The sequence below is a fragment of the Panthera uncia genome, chromosome B1, assembly GCF_023721935.1.
Source record: "Panthera uncia isolate 11264 chromosome B1, Puncia_PCG_1.0, whole genome shotgun sequence".
NCBI lineage: Eukaryota > Metazoa > Chordata > Mammalia > Carnivora > Felidae > Panthera > Panthera uncia.
In genome coordinates, this window is record NC_064811.1 from 32959959 (window position 1) to 32977088 (window position 17130).

The 17130-nt window shown below is 41.1% G+C and overlaps 1 protein-coding gene across 3 annotated transcripts in view; it reads right to left on the reverse strand.

The window, feature by feature from the left end:
• Positions 1-13197: 13197 nt before the first annotated feature.
• The window catches only part of RBM47 (RNA binding motif protein 47), a 156149-nt gene continuing 152216 nt past the window's right edge, over positions 13198-17130 (reverse strand). For all 3 annotated transcript variants that reach the window (XM_049631949.1, XM_049631947.1, XM_049631948.1), the window contains one exon: positions 13198-14057. In XM_049631949.1, coding sequence (XP_049487906.1) covers positions 13818-14057 — 240 coding nt within the window. In that variant the 3' untranslated portion in view covers positions 13198-13817. The remainder of the gene's footprint in view (positions 14058-17130) is intronic.

The window sequence follows — 17130 nt, forward strand, 5'->3', positions numbered from 1 at the left end:
TAGAGGTAGCCAATAAACATATAAAAACATTCTCAGCACCATTAATCATTAGGAAAATGCAACTCAAAACCACAATGAGATACCACTTCACACCCACTAGGATGGCTATAATAAAAAAAGAAAAGGGGCGCCTGGGTGGCTCAGTCAGTTAAGCTTCTGACTTCGGCTCAGGTCACGACCTCACAGTTTGTGAGTTTGAGCCACGAGTCAGGCTGTGTGCTGACAGCTCAGAGCCTGGAGCCTGCTTCAGATTCTGTGTCTCCCTCTCTCTCTGACCCTCCCCCACTCACACGCTGTCTCTGTCTGTCTCTCTTTTAAGATAAATAAACATCAAAAAATTTTTAAAAAAAGAAAAGGAAGGAAGGAAAGAAGGAAGATAGAGATAGAAAGAGAAAGAAAGAAAGAAAAGAAAAAAGGGAGAAAAAGAAAGGAAAAGTATTGGTAACGATATGGAGAAATTGTTAACTCTCATATATTGCTGTTGGGAATGTAAAATGGTGCCTTTATTGTACAAAAAAAGTTTGGTGGGTCCTCAAACATAGAATTAATATATGACCCAGCACTTGTACTCCTAGTTAGGTGTTCATCCCCAAGAGGAATGAAGACAAGTGTTCAAACAAAAGCTGTATATGAATATTCAAAGCAGCATTATCCATAATAGCCCAAAACTAGAAACAAATGTCCATCAATAATTGAATGGACAAACAAAATGTGGCATCTCCATACAGGGGAATATTTTTGAAGCATAAAAAGAAGAGAAGTACTGATACAGGCAACAAGATAGACGAACCTTCAAGATATCCTAAGTGAAGGAAGCCAGTCATACATAAATGGCCACGTACGATATGATTCCATTTATATGAAATGTCCAAAATAGACAAGTTCGTAGAGACAGAAGGCAGGTAGAGGTTGCAGGGGGGTTGGAGTGACTGCTTAATGGGGATGGGTTTTTTTGGGGGGGTGGGTAGTGATGAAAATGTTCTGGAACTATGTGGTGGTGATAGTTACACAACACTGTGAATATAATAAATGCAGCTGAATTATATGCTTTAAAATAATTAAAATGGTGAGTATTATGGTAGTTTTATCCTCAATTAAAAAAAAATAGGGGCACCTGGGTAGCTCGGTTGCTTAAGCGTCCAACTCTGGATTTTGGCTCAGGTCATGATCTCATGGTTTGTGAATTCGAGCCCCACATCTGGCTCAGCGCTGACAATACGGAGCCTGCCTGGGATCCTCTCTCTCCCCTTTCTACCTGCCCCTCTCCCGCTCATGTGCGTGCACTCTCTCTCTCAGAAGTAAACTTAAAATAGAGGTGTATCATGTTTACTACTGATGGAGGAGACTAGAGGATGCTCGAGGACTTGGCTTGGCATAAGCCAGATCTGTTAAATAAACTCCTGAATTAGGCAGACTTATCCTACCCAGTCACAGGCAGCCCCGGGTCTGGGAGGATTTAGGAGAGGAGGAACGGAGAGGAACTCATCTACCGTTAGGTTCCCTCCCAAGAGGAGGAGGGAACTGCTTAGCCCAGAATGCAGGATTTTCCCCACATTGATCAATCACATGTGAAGCTATCATTCCGGGAGTAAAAAGAAAAGTGGGGCAAAGAGTTCTGTTCATTGAACTCTCTACACATAAAGAGAAACATCAGGAGAAGGGATGACATTTTCCTCAGTTAAAATATGCACTCAGATGTAGAAAAATAGTTTTCTCAGTTCAATACAATAGTTTGCACCTTTGTTTTCCTGAGTAGACACAATAACTGCAACGGCTGGTCTTGCAGTAAAGGTACCTCAGGCTCTTTTGGTTTACAATAATCTATTTTAGATTAAAAAGTCTCTTTTGGTTTACAATAGTCTATTTTAGATTAAAAAGTCTTTTTCAGTCAATTTTCAATTATTTAAAGTTCACCTCCCTTCCAGAGTTCTTTTGCTCCTCTGGCTTCTCCTTCAAAATGGCGCTTGCTATTTCCTCATGTAACATCATGGCAGGAGGTGAGAAGCTCTGGATCTTCAGGCTGGTCTGTGGGTGTTTGCTGGTTTCTGATGCAGTGAGCTGTTAAATCTGATCTCTGAGGGTTTAGTCCTGGTACTAACCAATGAAGTCTGTGGCCCGTGTAGCTGTGCTTGACTTTCTTGGCCACGCATAGGAGTAAAGCTTTATCTGGCTCACCACAGCATTCCATGATGCTGGAGCTGCAAACCCTTGGAGTCTCAGTCACATCCTCTGCCATCCCTTTGCCTTGGGTGTCCATGGCAACCTTTGCTATGGTCACTCTGGTATGTTCCCTTCCCCACTGGGCAAGTGGGGCATGGTAGGGGTGGGGAGTTGGAGACATGTGGGAGCATGTGGGAAAACATCATAATAAGATTGTGAAGAACCTAGAACCTGTAGCACTATCTTGGAAATATCTATTCAGTCACCTGGCTCCAAAACATTATTCTGCTTCTTAGGCCGTGTTGAATTTGACAGAGAAGTAGAGTACTGGCTGCAATATTCTTTGACTTTCTTTGAACATGTCTGGGTCCCTATTGTATTTGGGTTATCTCATCCTGCTTCTCTGCACCAAGATATTTTAAAAATCCAGGCTCTTCCTTTTAACAAGTTTTTTTTTTTTTTTTTTTTTTTTGACTCTGGTTTGGAACTTTTGCCACTGATTCCTATCCTTCTCTTACATTTTGCCCCCTCCCCCTCCCTTCCTGTTGGGTGGGTATAACACAGAATCCACAGATCACAGTGGATGCTGGTCAATCAGAGTGGATATTGACTGTGCTGTCAGGTGAACGATCCTGACAGTGATCAATGGTCTGACTTGACAGAACTGGCCCTTGAAAAGGGAGTTGTCACAATTCAGAAATTCTGTTTCTCTTTTGATAATACCTGACTCTCAAAACTAGTCTTACAATGGACTGAAAAGAAACTGACTGGCATCTCACTCTTTGAATCATTGAATCCCCTTGATCCCATGTATGAGGAGTCCCAGAGCACTATGATTTAAATCAAGTAAAAAATGCATTCATTGAAACTTTCCAGAAATAATATTTTGTTATAAAGAGTCATCTTTTTAAAACCCATGGTTTTAACCCAACTTTATATAGCCAACTACCTTCTGGACCTTGCCTGGAGTCTCTACAGGTGTCTCAAGCTCAACACATCCCCAGAATGAGCTTGTCATGTGCTTGGCCAAATTTGCTACTTCCTCTATACCCTTCAATTAAATAAATTGAAATCCAGTGGTCTGGTTAAGAATGTGGATTCTGTACTCAGATCATCTGTTGTGTCTAAATCCTGATTCTGTCACTAGCTATGTGACGGTGGACAACTTAACCCCTCTGTGACTCAGGTTCCCTGTTTCTAAAATGGAGGTAAGAATAATATCTCATGTAAAAACAGAAGGACCAATTGAATTTCTATTTAAAGAGCATTTAGAGCTCCAAATCCCCTCCTTGCCTCAGCTGGGTAGATGGCTGCTATGTCTACTGTCACCTCAGCAGAAGTCTGGGGTTTTATTCTCTGGAGAGGCCTCAGAACTGCAGAATACCAGGCACATATCCAAACCTAACCCTAACAACAACAACAACAACAACAACAACAACAAGAATAATATGTCATGGAGTTGTTAAGAGGATTAAATGGGTCAATTTATGTTAAGTGCTTAACACAGTGCTCTATGATGTCAGCTATATAAAACTGTGCCACTACCCAATTACCCAGGCCATATACTTGGGAGTTATTTTTCATTTCCCATTGCCCCATTACTAATTAGTCACCAGACTAGTTGACTTTAACGTAACACCTCTCGAGTCCATTCTGTCAGTAACCCATTTGCTAGTGCCTTAATCCAGCCTACTCTCATCTCTAAACTGTTTCCTGCAACAGCCTCCTGATCTCCTTCCTTTTGTTCTTCCCTTCCAGTCTATTCTACATGATGTGACCAGAGCATTCTCTCTAAAATGTGGTTCTGATCAAGTCACTTCTTTGATGACAATCAATTATCGATTCCCCACTGTGGTCAGGATGGAATCATGCTCCTGAATGGCCAGCTCTGTACTGAATGCATCTTCTCCCATCAGACACACACACACACACACACACACACACACACACACACTAGCAGCCTCTCTCCTCAATCTTATATCACTAGTCTCATCCCTATCTATTTACCCTTTATTTCTTTGGTGCTGTTTACAGGTCAATTGCTCCCTTTATCAAGATTCTTTCTGCCCATTCTCAGCCTTCAGAACCCAGCATAAACGGTTTCCCCCTTTCCAGGAACAGCTCCCTGAACACCAAGTCTGGCCTAAGTGTCCTTCCTCAGTGCCTCACAAGCACTCGAATATCTTTCTGTCCTAACAGCTCTCCCACTGGACCAGAACTTTCTTGAGAGCAGGACTTTTAGCTCTCTATCTTGAGCACCTAGCACAATGCTTACTCTATACTTGATGTTCAAAAAATGAATGAATTGAACAAAGAACTGAAGATTGTTATAATTGGAGAGAATGGTAACCAGGTAAAAGCAACAGAGTCAAAATCTTCACCAGCGCAGGCTCTGGTCAGTGAGAGGGGACACTGGAGGTAAATGGCTAGAATGACCATATTGGGGCATATCGCCTGAATGTCAGTTCTGCCTGTATGTGACAAGCAGGAAATAATTCTAGAAGGCTGCACAGAGGCCAAGTTATAGAGGGCGATGTGTATTGTAAGCTAGTGTCTGAACTTTGTGCAGTCAACACGGAGATGCCACTGACGACTTCTGATGTATCATTCCAGTTTGATTTTAGGAAGATCACTCTGGCTTCCATGTGGAGGATGAATAGAAAATGGAAAGGGAGTAAGAATGGAGGCAAGGAGACCCCTGAGGAGGCTGCCTGTGCCAGTGTTCTTATTGCGGCACAGTACTAGGGTGTTGCTGGTGCTCCATACAAAAAAAAATGGGATGCTGTCTCTTCTCACTGAAATCTGAAAACACAAGGAGCCAGACACTACGTCATGTGATTAACCTTAGTGAGACCAACCTTGGGGGGAATGAGGTACAGAAACAGGTTATGAGGGGGAACGTTCTAAAAAGCTGAAGTGAAGTCTTCAAAGGCCAATCTCCCTTCTGTCAGTGGGATAACCTAGTTCTATTCAGGGCAGAGTGAATGAAAGCATCAAGATATTGTAGTACGTTTTTTTAAAACTTCAAATTCCAAGTTCCATTTGAATGGCCATATTTAACATTTGGGTGAAAAAGCTGTTCTGAGAGATCCATTGAAATACCTGTTTTGCCCAAGAAGTAGGGCTCAACCAAGTCCCTTTCCAGTATCCCACAGAACCATAGAGCTCTTATCCTTCTATTGCTTGCCTGAGAGTCAAAGCTCCTGTGAGTTAGGGCCCAAATGGGACGTTGGTTACTGAATCTGTAAGGTCATGCTTATGCTCTCATTTTCAGAGTCAGACCCAACAAGGGTGTGGATGCCGGCTCTTCCATCCACACAGCTGTGAGGCCTCAGTGGCCATTTAACTTCTCTCTGCCCCTCAGTTTCTACGTTCGCGAAATGGGACTTAAAATAATGGTAATTGCCTCATACAGTTGTCACGAGGTCTTAATGAGATGCTGTGTTTAAAGTCTTTGGCACAGTGCAAACAGTCACACTATATTATGTAGTTTAGAGTATCACTGTCATCTTGGGTGACATCTTCAATTTCTTCCTTGATAAAATGGAGATAATAATGTTCACCATTGTTTCTTAAGGTCCCAGCACAACGCCTAGCACACAACAGATGCTCAGACAACAACAAAACCCCAAAACCCTCCCCAAAAAACCATTTGTTGAATAAACAAATGAATGAATGAGGAGAAGGGAAAGGAGAAGAATATCTTTTGTAATTGTCTTAACAATTGTCCTGAGGCTCAAGTGAGGTAGAGCTGAAGAAAGCCTTCTGTGGACAGTGAAATGCTATTCAAAGGTCAGCTAATAATAATATTAGCATTTTAGAATAAAGAAGTGCCTTGATTGGCATATTTTTCCAAGATTTTATTCAGTATGTCTCATATTTTGGCTACTGGTCCTTAACATTATTCAATTAACTCTCCAAGGGTCTAATTATGTGACCCCTGGCAACTCAGAAGTCTTAGGCCAAGCTCCCTAGACTGGGCTGTAATACGTGGTGAGGGCATGTGGAGGACCTCCTGATCTTTGAAGTTATTCTCTGTATTGTACTGGGTATAATCTTAAATGTCAAAATTAGAGCTTTATTCCTCAGTATACTGAACAAGGGATTTGCGTTTAGTGAAAAACTTCAAACTCCATAGGAATTAACTCATTTCTCCCCTTCCCGAGAGTGGAGTTTGATAAAGGGTATGCTAGCATGCAAGAGATTTGGAAGCCACAAGGAATAAAAAAAATGTAGAAGGGCAATCCCACAGGGCCTGGACACTTCAAAAGTTTTGTGCCCCTTGCTCAGCCGTGGATGCTGGGTTTTTATCTCTACTTTCCAATAACCTTTATTGTGAAGTGACTGTTAGGAGATCAGTGTAAACTTCTAGAAGAAACAAATGACTTTGAGTCCTTACAAAATGGGTATTATAATTACCCCCTACCAGTACTCACCCACAGTTGTTCCCAACACTGGAGTTAGATAAGCTGGGTTCAAATTCAGGCTCTTTCACTTACTAGCTACGTGACCTTAGGGAAGTTATTAAACCTCTTTCTGCCTCCTTGCTTTTTTCCTGGAAAAGGGATAATAGTAGCAGCTATCTCAAGTATGACAAAAATGACGCATGCAAAACTATGTCGTTAGAGATCAGAGTGGTGGTTACCCTTGGTGAGGAGGTAGTGACTGGACAAGGCCATAGGTAAGCTTCTGGCATGGTGGTCATGTTTTTCATCTGGGTGCTGGTGACAGGGATGTATTCGATCTCTAAAAATATGATATGTGTACAATTCTATATCTACATTATTTTTAATAAAAAGTTTTTAACAAAATCCATGTAAACAACTTGACACGTAGTAAGTATTCAATCAGCATAGAATAAGTTACTGTTGGCCATTATTCTTATCTCCTGCTGAGTGATCACCCTCTAAGGCTTATTCCTAAGCGTAAGAAAAATAGGGAATAAGATGAGGTCAGGGAATATTCACACTTAGGTGTCGGGAAATTATGCTAAATAGATTCTTTTCGCTATTGTCTCTAATGTTTTAAATGCTTCTTTCTAGAAATACTACAGCACAGTTAGACTCAGTCACCCTCCCAGAATTTCTCCTCTTAGGTGAGCATCTTATTTGCAAAGAAGAGATTAGGGGCCTGTCAGGAGCTGAGTTTGCTTAGCACTTTGTGGAAGATTGAGAAAATGTCAAGCGGCCATATTTGAATCAGGGTTGTGGTGAAGCTGGCCAGGCTGATAGAAACACCATTTCCTGGTGCCACCACAGTTTAGAACAGAGGTCCTGAAAACAGAGAGGAAAAATCCCCACAAAAACACTGCCATAGCCGAGTGTTATCATAATACTGTAAGCTCAAAATGTCTTGACCCAGCGCCCCCAGCAAGGTCATCTCAGAAACAACTGGGCTTTAGCAACTTGTCTTACCTGCCTCAGAATGACTAAGGCCTATTTAAACCTCGTGGTTAGTTAATCATTAATGAAGATTTTTGATAAACAAAGTAGAGCAAGCCAAGAAAAAAGGATGGCTAAAAATTAGCTCAGCAAAGGTCATATTTCTTGCAAATGCAGGGTTTGGTGTTGCATTTGATTGTGAGTATAATTGTGTGGAATGGAGTCACAGGGAAATATAATCCCATTGAGGAAGCCAGTGAGTCTCTGAAGATTTTACTTGGAACCCTGTGCCCTCAGTTATCTGGAGGACTATAGGCCTCCCTCATCTTTGCTGAGAAGCCCTGCATCTGTAGGGCTTCCAGAGGGAGAGTGGGGACATCTGGCCAGCACATATAGCTGCAGTACGATCTCCAAGAGAAAAGGAAGGTTCCAGAGGCTGGAAACTGGATCTAAGGAAGGAAAGGGCGGAGAACACTAAGAGCCTTGGGTGTCCCTACAAACTCTCCCCCACGAGATCAAGGTTGATGGGCATCACTTGGGGCAACGAAGACAGAAAGGTGGGAGTTGCCCACTAGGGGGAGTGCTCAAATGCACCATCCTGTTGATTGAAAGAAAGCCCTCAGTTTCTGTAGTTTAATAAAAGCAGGTCTCCACCATTTTCTGGAATTCAAAGTCCTAAGGAAGAATGATTTACGGCTCTTCCCACTTCCTTGTTATAGGGACCAACTCTCTTCCTTCTATAGTTAGCACAGGTCCATGAACCATGTTTAATGCTGAACGGAACTATGGTTGAGTTTCTTCACTCCACACCCTTTTTCTCTGAGACAGCTTATTCCAGGTCCCTGACTATTCCAAGGTTTTTCTTCTGGACTTGGCCACCTCCTATTCCCTCTTTTCTCTGCTTACCTGCCTTAATCCCTACTCATTCTATAGATCTTTGCTCAGATGCCACTTTGTTCCCCAAATCCTCCTTAACCCCCTGCACAAGCCTGCATGGCTGCCACCTCCCATTTCAGAGCACTTGCAACACTGTCCTATCAAGCCTGGGAGTTTCTAGAGAGCAGAGAGGGTCAATTTTGTTGATTGTTGTCTCTCCAGTGCCTCGAGTTGGCATTCGATAAATGTTTACTGAACAAATGAAAACAAAACGAATAAAAAGGGGTAAAATGGAAAGGCTTAAAAGAGTTAATGTAGCAGAATGCATTCACACTACAGGGGAAGAGAAAGGAAATCTGTTTCTTGAGTGCCTACAACATACCAGGCTTTTTTAGATTCATTAATTCATCTGATTTTCACAATAACCTTGTGAAGTCAGGATTGTTATTTCTATTTTACAATTAAGAAACTTGAGCTCAGAGAGGTGAGGCGTCTGTTCCAAAATCACATGTCTGGTCAGTAGCAAAGCTGGGGTTTTACCCCCCAGGCGTGTGGACTACAAACCCAGCCTTGTTCCACTAGGTCACAGTGCTTGTCCACAGAGGTAAGTCTTTGGGCAAATTTTTTTCCAGGTATATTGGTGTGAGACGTTAGGAAACAGGGGAATACTATATCTAGAAAGGGATGTCTAAAGAGGGAAATGAGGGGAAAGAAAAGGCTGTATCCAGTCCAACAGCTTAGAGCTTGGAATTGAAGCAAAACACTTTGTGGATGTTTCCTGAGCCTCATTTTGTATTTAAACCTAATCATGCCCTTGACCTTGGGTGGTCAGAGATGGGGAATGTGTGAAGAAAGTGGTAGGGTAGGCATAAAGTGAATACATCTGTATCATCCTACCTAGTAGTTTTTTTAAAGGCTGAAGATGTATTTTTTTTAAGGGTCATGAGGTCAAAATGTCATTTCATCAAAACAGCCATGCCAAAATGTCACATTTCGTGTTTTAACTCTGAGAGAAGCCGAGTGCCCAGAAGGCTTTATAACAAAGATACTATCACATAATAACTGAGGTAATATACTATACATTTCTGTTAAATAGTCAAGCACCCTAATATCCTTAAGACAGAGTTCGGTAAGCCAGTAAGATCAGTTATAGCTAACGAAACACACCCAGCACAGTGTGTGCCAGTAACAGCATCCAATGAACGTTGGACTGTCATGGGGTTTTCCTTCACTAGAAAAGAAAAACCAGAACTTTGTTTTCTAACTATTCTTTCAACTAAATAATACCTATGTTATATTGTCATGACAGATTTTTTTTCAGAATAAAAAAATGGCACCTACCTAGTGAAGAATCAGAAGGGTATAGGTGACTTCCCACGACAGTTCTTTAGCCTTCTCTATCATCTCTGGGACAGCCTTGCAGATAGAATTCCTTAAACCTCCCAGCGTGTATATTTCTAGCAGCTCCACTTAGAGACACTAGGTCTTCCAGGCTGAGAATAGGCATTTTCAGCCATTCTGCTTTCTCGTCCCCATCCGAGGAAAGAGGTCGCATAGGGAAACATACTAGAACCCAACCAAAAACTGCACTTGTAGAAAAGCTTTTCTTTTCTTATTCTAGGCTCTGAAGGAGGTCGCTGGATGACTGTTTTTACCCATTTCCAGGGTCAGTGTGCTATTAGAAAAAACCTGAGACTTGAGATCTGACCGCAGATTTCAGTCCAGGTTTTTACCAGCCCACGTGAGCTTGGCCAGTCACATTGCCTGACCTGCCTACTTCACTGAGTTATTGTGAGGTTGACCCGAGATTATGGGAGCCAAAGAGCCTAACGAGTCACGTAATCATAGCATTTGTCCCTACCCAACATGTTGTTTATATGCTCAAACTGTGTTCTCCCACCAGAATGTAAGCTCTACTTGTGCAAGATTTTGTGGGTTTGTTCATGCTTGTAGCACCTACAACAGACCCTGGCACCTAGTGGCGGTATAATACCTATTTTGTACAATTGTTCTTTTTCTAATGAGATCAAACTCTGTGATTCTGCAGTTTGAAGGACATCTGTACTCTTCTCTTAGAAAAGGAATCAGCAGATCCTTGAAAATATTGCCTAATGATCTGTCATCTTGGTAAGTCTCCTGGCCCCTCTTGCATCTAAAAAAGGCCTTTATCTTTTTAAGAGAAAGCAAGAAGTTACTGTTTCGAGAAAGGTGGGAAGTGACGCCACAACCCAGACTGCTCAAGACGAAGACGGTAAAATTCTTGATCAATGGCAAAGCCATGTGGGGAAAATTTTAAAAGTATTTCCATTGGCAGCCCATCACTTTCCCTTGAATCATTTGATTGGCTCTGCTGTTGGATATTGTCTGAAGTTAGTGATGCTCTCCAGAGAAAAGGGAAGGAAGTGTTCTGCTAACCTTGCTGTGCGCTGTGAAAATGAGGAACACAAGACTTTGGTTTCCAGTGCAGTGACGGACATTCAGGTCACCCAGCGCTTTCACAAGACCACCGGACAAACCCAACGTTGCCTCCATTTAGAGGTCTGAGTGTAAAGCTCTTGGGATCATAAACTTCAGTGCTGACAGCAGTGACAGGTGTTGCCAAATCCTATTCCAGTCTAGATGTTGAGCAGAATTTGGGTGCTTAACCTTCAATCACCTAAGCCCAAGTTTGAAAATATTGATAATTCACAATTTTTACTATGAAACCCATCTTTGATGGTAATTCCAAGGCAAAGACAGGACAGTAACTTGCCAGTTTCTCCAGCTCAAAATACTAAACCAACTGCTTCCTTCTACACTGTAAAGCTCTTTCTAATTTTGTTAGGAAAAAATCAGTATAAAGAAAACACAATTTAAAATAAGGCCTGGAAATTGCTTTAAAGAAAGCTTTATTTACTACATACATCCTAAGAATGTATTGTATATGGAGCAAGATCTAAATAAATTTAAAAGCTTTTCAAATACAAAGCAACTAAAGATAAACACTAAATTGCTAGCATGTTTGAAACAGAGAACACTAAAGCTTTTTTTTTTTTAAACATTTATATAGTTTGTTCTTAACCCTAAAAAAAAAAAAAAGTTCACATTTCAAGTTATAAACTTACCTCAGTAGTGTATCTGAAATGGTTTTGAAACAGAAACAGACAGACCAGATAGGAGGCTCACCAACATTTGTTTTTAAGGTAGTTTGGTAGTTGCAATGTTAAGATATCAATTTTTTTTCTTTTCTTATTACTTTTTTTTTTTTTTTTCAAATAATTTACAGGCATATGTAAAATACAGTAAGACCGCTGGGTCAGAGTCTCATCCAGTGAACCTCTGTGACAGTTCTTCATTGGAAGGACAGTACTTCTTTCACACAAAGTCAAGGGATGAGGATCTGATCCAAATTGCATTTTGTTGGATTACTCATTCCAACAGATTTGAGTTTGGATGCAGCTTGCTGGGTACATCATCAGGAACATTGCACAATTATTTATGTCATTCAAGAATGGTGGGAAATAAATGTTAGAAATGTTTAAAGGCCTTTGCAGGCACTCAATAATTTTACAGAATAGTTAAATAAATATTGCTTATATATAAAAAATTCATCCCACCCTAAAATGAGGGGGAAAAGAGGCATTTGGGAATGTCTTAATTTAAAACTGAAAACAAAACTACAATAGTTGCTAAAGGCGTGATCTTATTATTAATCCATAAATACGAATTCAGCCATCAGCAAAAACTGAGTGGAAAGATTTTACCAATCTCTAATGTGACATAAAAACACAACTGTGTACTTGCTACCTATTGCACACCTCAATTCCTTGATGGAGCCTTTAAAAAAAGTTCCAAGTTGATGTATTTCCTAAAGCAGATGACAATCTTAACATTTTACTGTATTTTACATTCACTCTGATAAACACAAGCCTTGAAACAGGCACAACACTGCAACAATACATTTACTTCCTAATAAAACAACAATTTTTAATAACATTGAAATAAAATGGTTTCATTTTGCATTAAACTATACACCATGAACTTCTGAAACATGAAACAACTAAAAGCCAGCATTAGGAGATTATTTACAAACTATCTTTTAACTCCTCCAGGTCTCTCCTCCTCCTCCTGGGTGTGTAGGTCCCCATTCAGTACACCTGCCATGTGCGCAGCTACGGAGGAAATCCCTGCTCAATAAACATATTTCCAACACCCTTGCCGCCCAAGACGTCTCGCATTGAAACATGATAAAAGCAACTAGAAGCATTAACTTTCTGTGACTAGAGTCTTTGGGGGCCTTGTCTACAATGACATTCACTGTCTCTACAAACTCATACTTCAAAAAATGAATAAAATAAAAGCATTAGAAAAAGAATTAAGGTTTTATAGAAGACAATTAAATAGCTATGCAAAGATGTCTTATGGAAACTATGAAAACCTTGTGCTTATGCATACTCTGCTATTGAAAACACCTTCCCAACCAAAACAGAACAAAAAAACCCACAACAAAACACCCCCCACCCCCCGACAAAAACCCAGGAAGAAGTATAAAAGCCATCAATGTTCTCTCTTTCAGAGTAATTCATTTTGCCCTAGACTTGCCAGACTCACAGGTGGGGCTGGGGAAAGGAGGAAGGGAGGAGTAGGGGTGTGGGGAGGGAAAGACGAATGGAGAATGAACAGAGTCCAGGGTGATGGTGGCAGGTGAGAGCTTTCCAGTGTTTGGACTCAGATATGTGACAAGTCTTTTCAACATGGGCTTAAGGAGAAATCGAGTGTTTAATTCCTTAAAAAAAAAAAAAAAAAAAAAAAAAAAAAGAACTGTCATAGAGAACAGATGGTAACACCGTCAACCCTTAATGCCAGCTAAAATAGAGATTTTACTCACTTTAAAATTGCACTTTCCAGTATAACTTTTAAAATAACATTTTATGTAGTATTTTAAAGCACTATTGTTTGTGTCTTTAAATATTGAATATATTTTTCAAAATAGTTCCCTAGCTGCTCAAGTGTGCTTTTCAATATATAGTTGATATATTATTGAAGGTACTACAAAATAGAAATCTCTGGAGTGCAGAAGTTAAGAAAATAACCTTCATACTGAAAATATATCCTTAAAAATACAAAAAACAAAAACCTCTATACAAATGTACTACAGCGTACAAATTTTTCAGAGATGGTATTAAGGCACGAACCATTGCAAGTCTCTTAGAAATGTATGAACACAGGCTGCTAAATTGCAAACAGTCTTAAAAAAAAAACTAGTGAAAACTTCATCATGAATATAAAATATTTCAGTATGACATTTGATAACATTCTTCACTTTCATAGGTGTGCTAATCCTGCACGTTCTTTCTTCATAAATAGTAAAGTGTTCCTTCAGGGGTAGTTCGTGGTCTGTCTCCACTCTCCTCACCAGTGTCAGTATGTCTGGTAGACGTCGTGGATGGGCACCTGGATAGCAGCGGCGGGGAAGGCCTGAGGTATGTAGCCCGCATATCCTCCATAGACGGCGGCAGCGGCAGCCGCATTCTTCTGTAGTGTGGCGATCGTGGCCGTGGCTGGAGCAGCAAACGGAACGTAACTGGCCCCGTAGATCCCCGCAGTGGGAATTCTCTGAACGTTTGGAGCCACTGTATACACTGGAGTTATCGGGCGGCCCTGAGGAGGAGAGACAGAAAGGATCCTCATTGCGCGTAGGTGCCTGTTCCATTTAGTCACCCATTCCTTCCAAGGCTCCGTTCGTTCTTTCAGTTCCCGGGGGGTCGGGGGTAGGAGGAGGTAAAAGCGAAGGTTTTCATTCTCAGGGTGGGGTTGGGGGAGGGGGGCAGAGGGGTAAAGCACATAACTGCTGTAAGGGAAGGTGGAAAGAGCCATCAAGGTAAGCTGGAAATTCATCCTCCAGGCGCATCCAAATTCCACTGGTCAAAGTGACAGAACCGTAGAGCTACAAGTTAAATAGTCTGGAATCTTCTACCTGCCATTCCTCTCAATCAGCATGAGCAGGCTAGCAAAGGGAGTTGAATAATCTACCCTTTGCTCAGATGATCTCATTGTAATTAAAAATATTTTCCCTAAAGTATATACCAGCTGCTTCAACTCTAATTTAACCGAAGGAACAAGATGCTTCAAAAACAGAGAGGAAAACAGACTGTGACAATGTTATGGAACCAAGTATATAGATCTCCGAAGGGGCAGCTTTTTAAGCTGTGATCTAAAAAAAAAAAAAAAAACTGCAACCCTCTACAATTTTCAGCAAATGCTACTGATGGTTTCAACCTAAGATATGACACCACTATATATACAGTACACCCTTGAATGACATGGGTTTGAACTGAGTGGGCCCACTTATATGTGGATTTTTTCCAATATATTCAGCACAGTACTGTAAATGCATTTTCTCGTCCCTATGATTTTCTTAATAATATTTTCTTTTCTTTAGCTTACTTTATTGTGAGAATACAGAACATAATACATATAACATACACAATATGTGTTTTACTGACACATATGTTTATGCTATCAGTAAGCCTTCTGGTCAAGCAGTAGCCTGCTAGTAGTGGTGATTTTGCGGAATCAAGAGCCAATTATGGATTTGCAACTGCGTGGGGGGTTGGCAGACCCAACCTTTGTGTTGTTCAAGGGCCAACTGTATCCAAATGATTGTGGAGGCTTAGACAAGGAACTGAGGAACTTGGGAAGTTGGAGAAGGCATCCCAGAAGTAGAGACACTTGAGCTGGGTTCTGAATGATAAGGAGGAGTTTCCACAGGAAGAAGTGGGGAAAGGCAAGCTAACTAAAGCCGCCTCACTGCCGATGCCACCACTAGCTCTATAAAAGTCCCTGCTACCCGCTCCTCTCTACTTGGAAGTGTAACACACTATTTTCACAACAGACAGGGGTAGAGAGTGAAGACTGTGGTTCAGTATTTCCCAAAGGGTTTGCTATCAAGCTAGTTCTGCGAGATGCTTTATGGAAAAGGGGATTTGTGGCCAAATAAAACACACATTTAATGAAATATCTAGTGCCCCTTATGTTCCTGAGAACGTCCTGGAGTCAATGCTGCTATGGCCTGTATGGTTTAGTGCATCTTCAAAATAAACAATTCAGGAGAGATGAAATGGAAGATTCTATTTTAAAAATTCTCTCTTCCTGGATTTCCATAAGGGAATTAGTTATCTTTCCTTTACAAAATCTCCAAATGAGAGTCGCAAAATTATGTTCAAAGGAAATTCACCATCTGAGAGCCATTTTGTCAACTGTAACCAAAATGATAATTATACCAATGATAATAATAACTGAGAGACTACGGTACGCTAGGCACTATTCTAAGTACCTTATTTGTATGATGTTATGGAATCGTCACAACCACCAATGAAGCCGGTACTGTGACTATACAGAGAGGATGTGTTAAATGACTTGCACAAGGTGACACAGCTTTTAAGCAATGGAATGTAGGACTCTGGAGCCAGCACTTTTAGCCCTGTATTATCTGGTCTCCTACAACATGTTAACAATGACTACCTCACTGGCTTTGCTTCATAACCACAGACAGAAACTTCAGAACTGGGAAGCCTGTGGTTTGCAGCAAGACAGAAGCAAGTTTTTACAAACGTATGGACGTTTATTTAGTGACAAAGGGACACAACTGCAGGGAGGGAGAAATCCGAGAGAGACCTTTTCATGTACTACCGTCCAGTCCCCAACATCTGGGTGTGGCTGGGGTAAGCAGTGGATGTTGGGGATGGGGAAAGAGAGGAAAAGGCCCCATCAAGAGGAACGGTTATCCTTGTTCTACTTATCCCAAAGATTTCTGAAGACTGGGGACACTTTGAGAAATAAATATGAAAAAGTGACTGTCTATGCCAGCAAACATTTTTTTAAATTACTTATAAAGGCTATATGAAATTTAGGCTATAAAATGGCTAAACAGGAACATCCCTAAGCACGTGCAAGACAGAGGAGTATGAATGAAAGTGTTCCACGGAAAGGTTCTGGAACTAATGCTGGGAACTGATTTCTAGTGTGGCTTCACTCAGAAAGGTGTTCTATTCACCAATCAGTAGTGCTTAAAACGCTCCTTCCTCTGCTGCAACTTGGCAGAGAATACGGGTGAGGCAGAGAGCTGAACATTTTGAGAACTCAGGTCAATGAACTCAGAGGGAGGTCCCCGAGTACCTAGATCAGTGGGTGAGCACCAAGAAGCACACACACTCAAAGAAGTCATTCCTGGGGTTCACAAGTAAGTAGCTACAAGCAATTTGCACGATATGTTGAAGGAAGGAAAAAATCTGCCCTGGGATCAACGGATAACAACTGTACACTGAACCAAGTCACAAGCAAAGACTTTGAACAAAGACCCTGATGGCGACATTCAGTGCAGACCGATAAAAGACAAAAACAGCCTGTGATCTAGAGCGTGAGTCCAAGAACTGGAATTTGGGACACTATGCACCAAGGACAAAAGTTCACGAGTTTCTTAGTAACAAGAAATTAGAAATGACCAGAATTCCACTAAGTGTCGTTTGTAGGTTACTCTAGATATTTATAGTGAGTTCACAAAAAGTAGCTACATTTAGCTGCCATCTTACAGTATGAGTCATTTACAACCTATTCCTTTTCTTGGCTTTAGTTAGTCCAGACTAGACGACTACTTGATGATACATTGGTAAATGAATAAATTTCAGCTGGAGTGACCCGTTCTGAATAACACAGCCCAGAATGGTGCACAGGG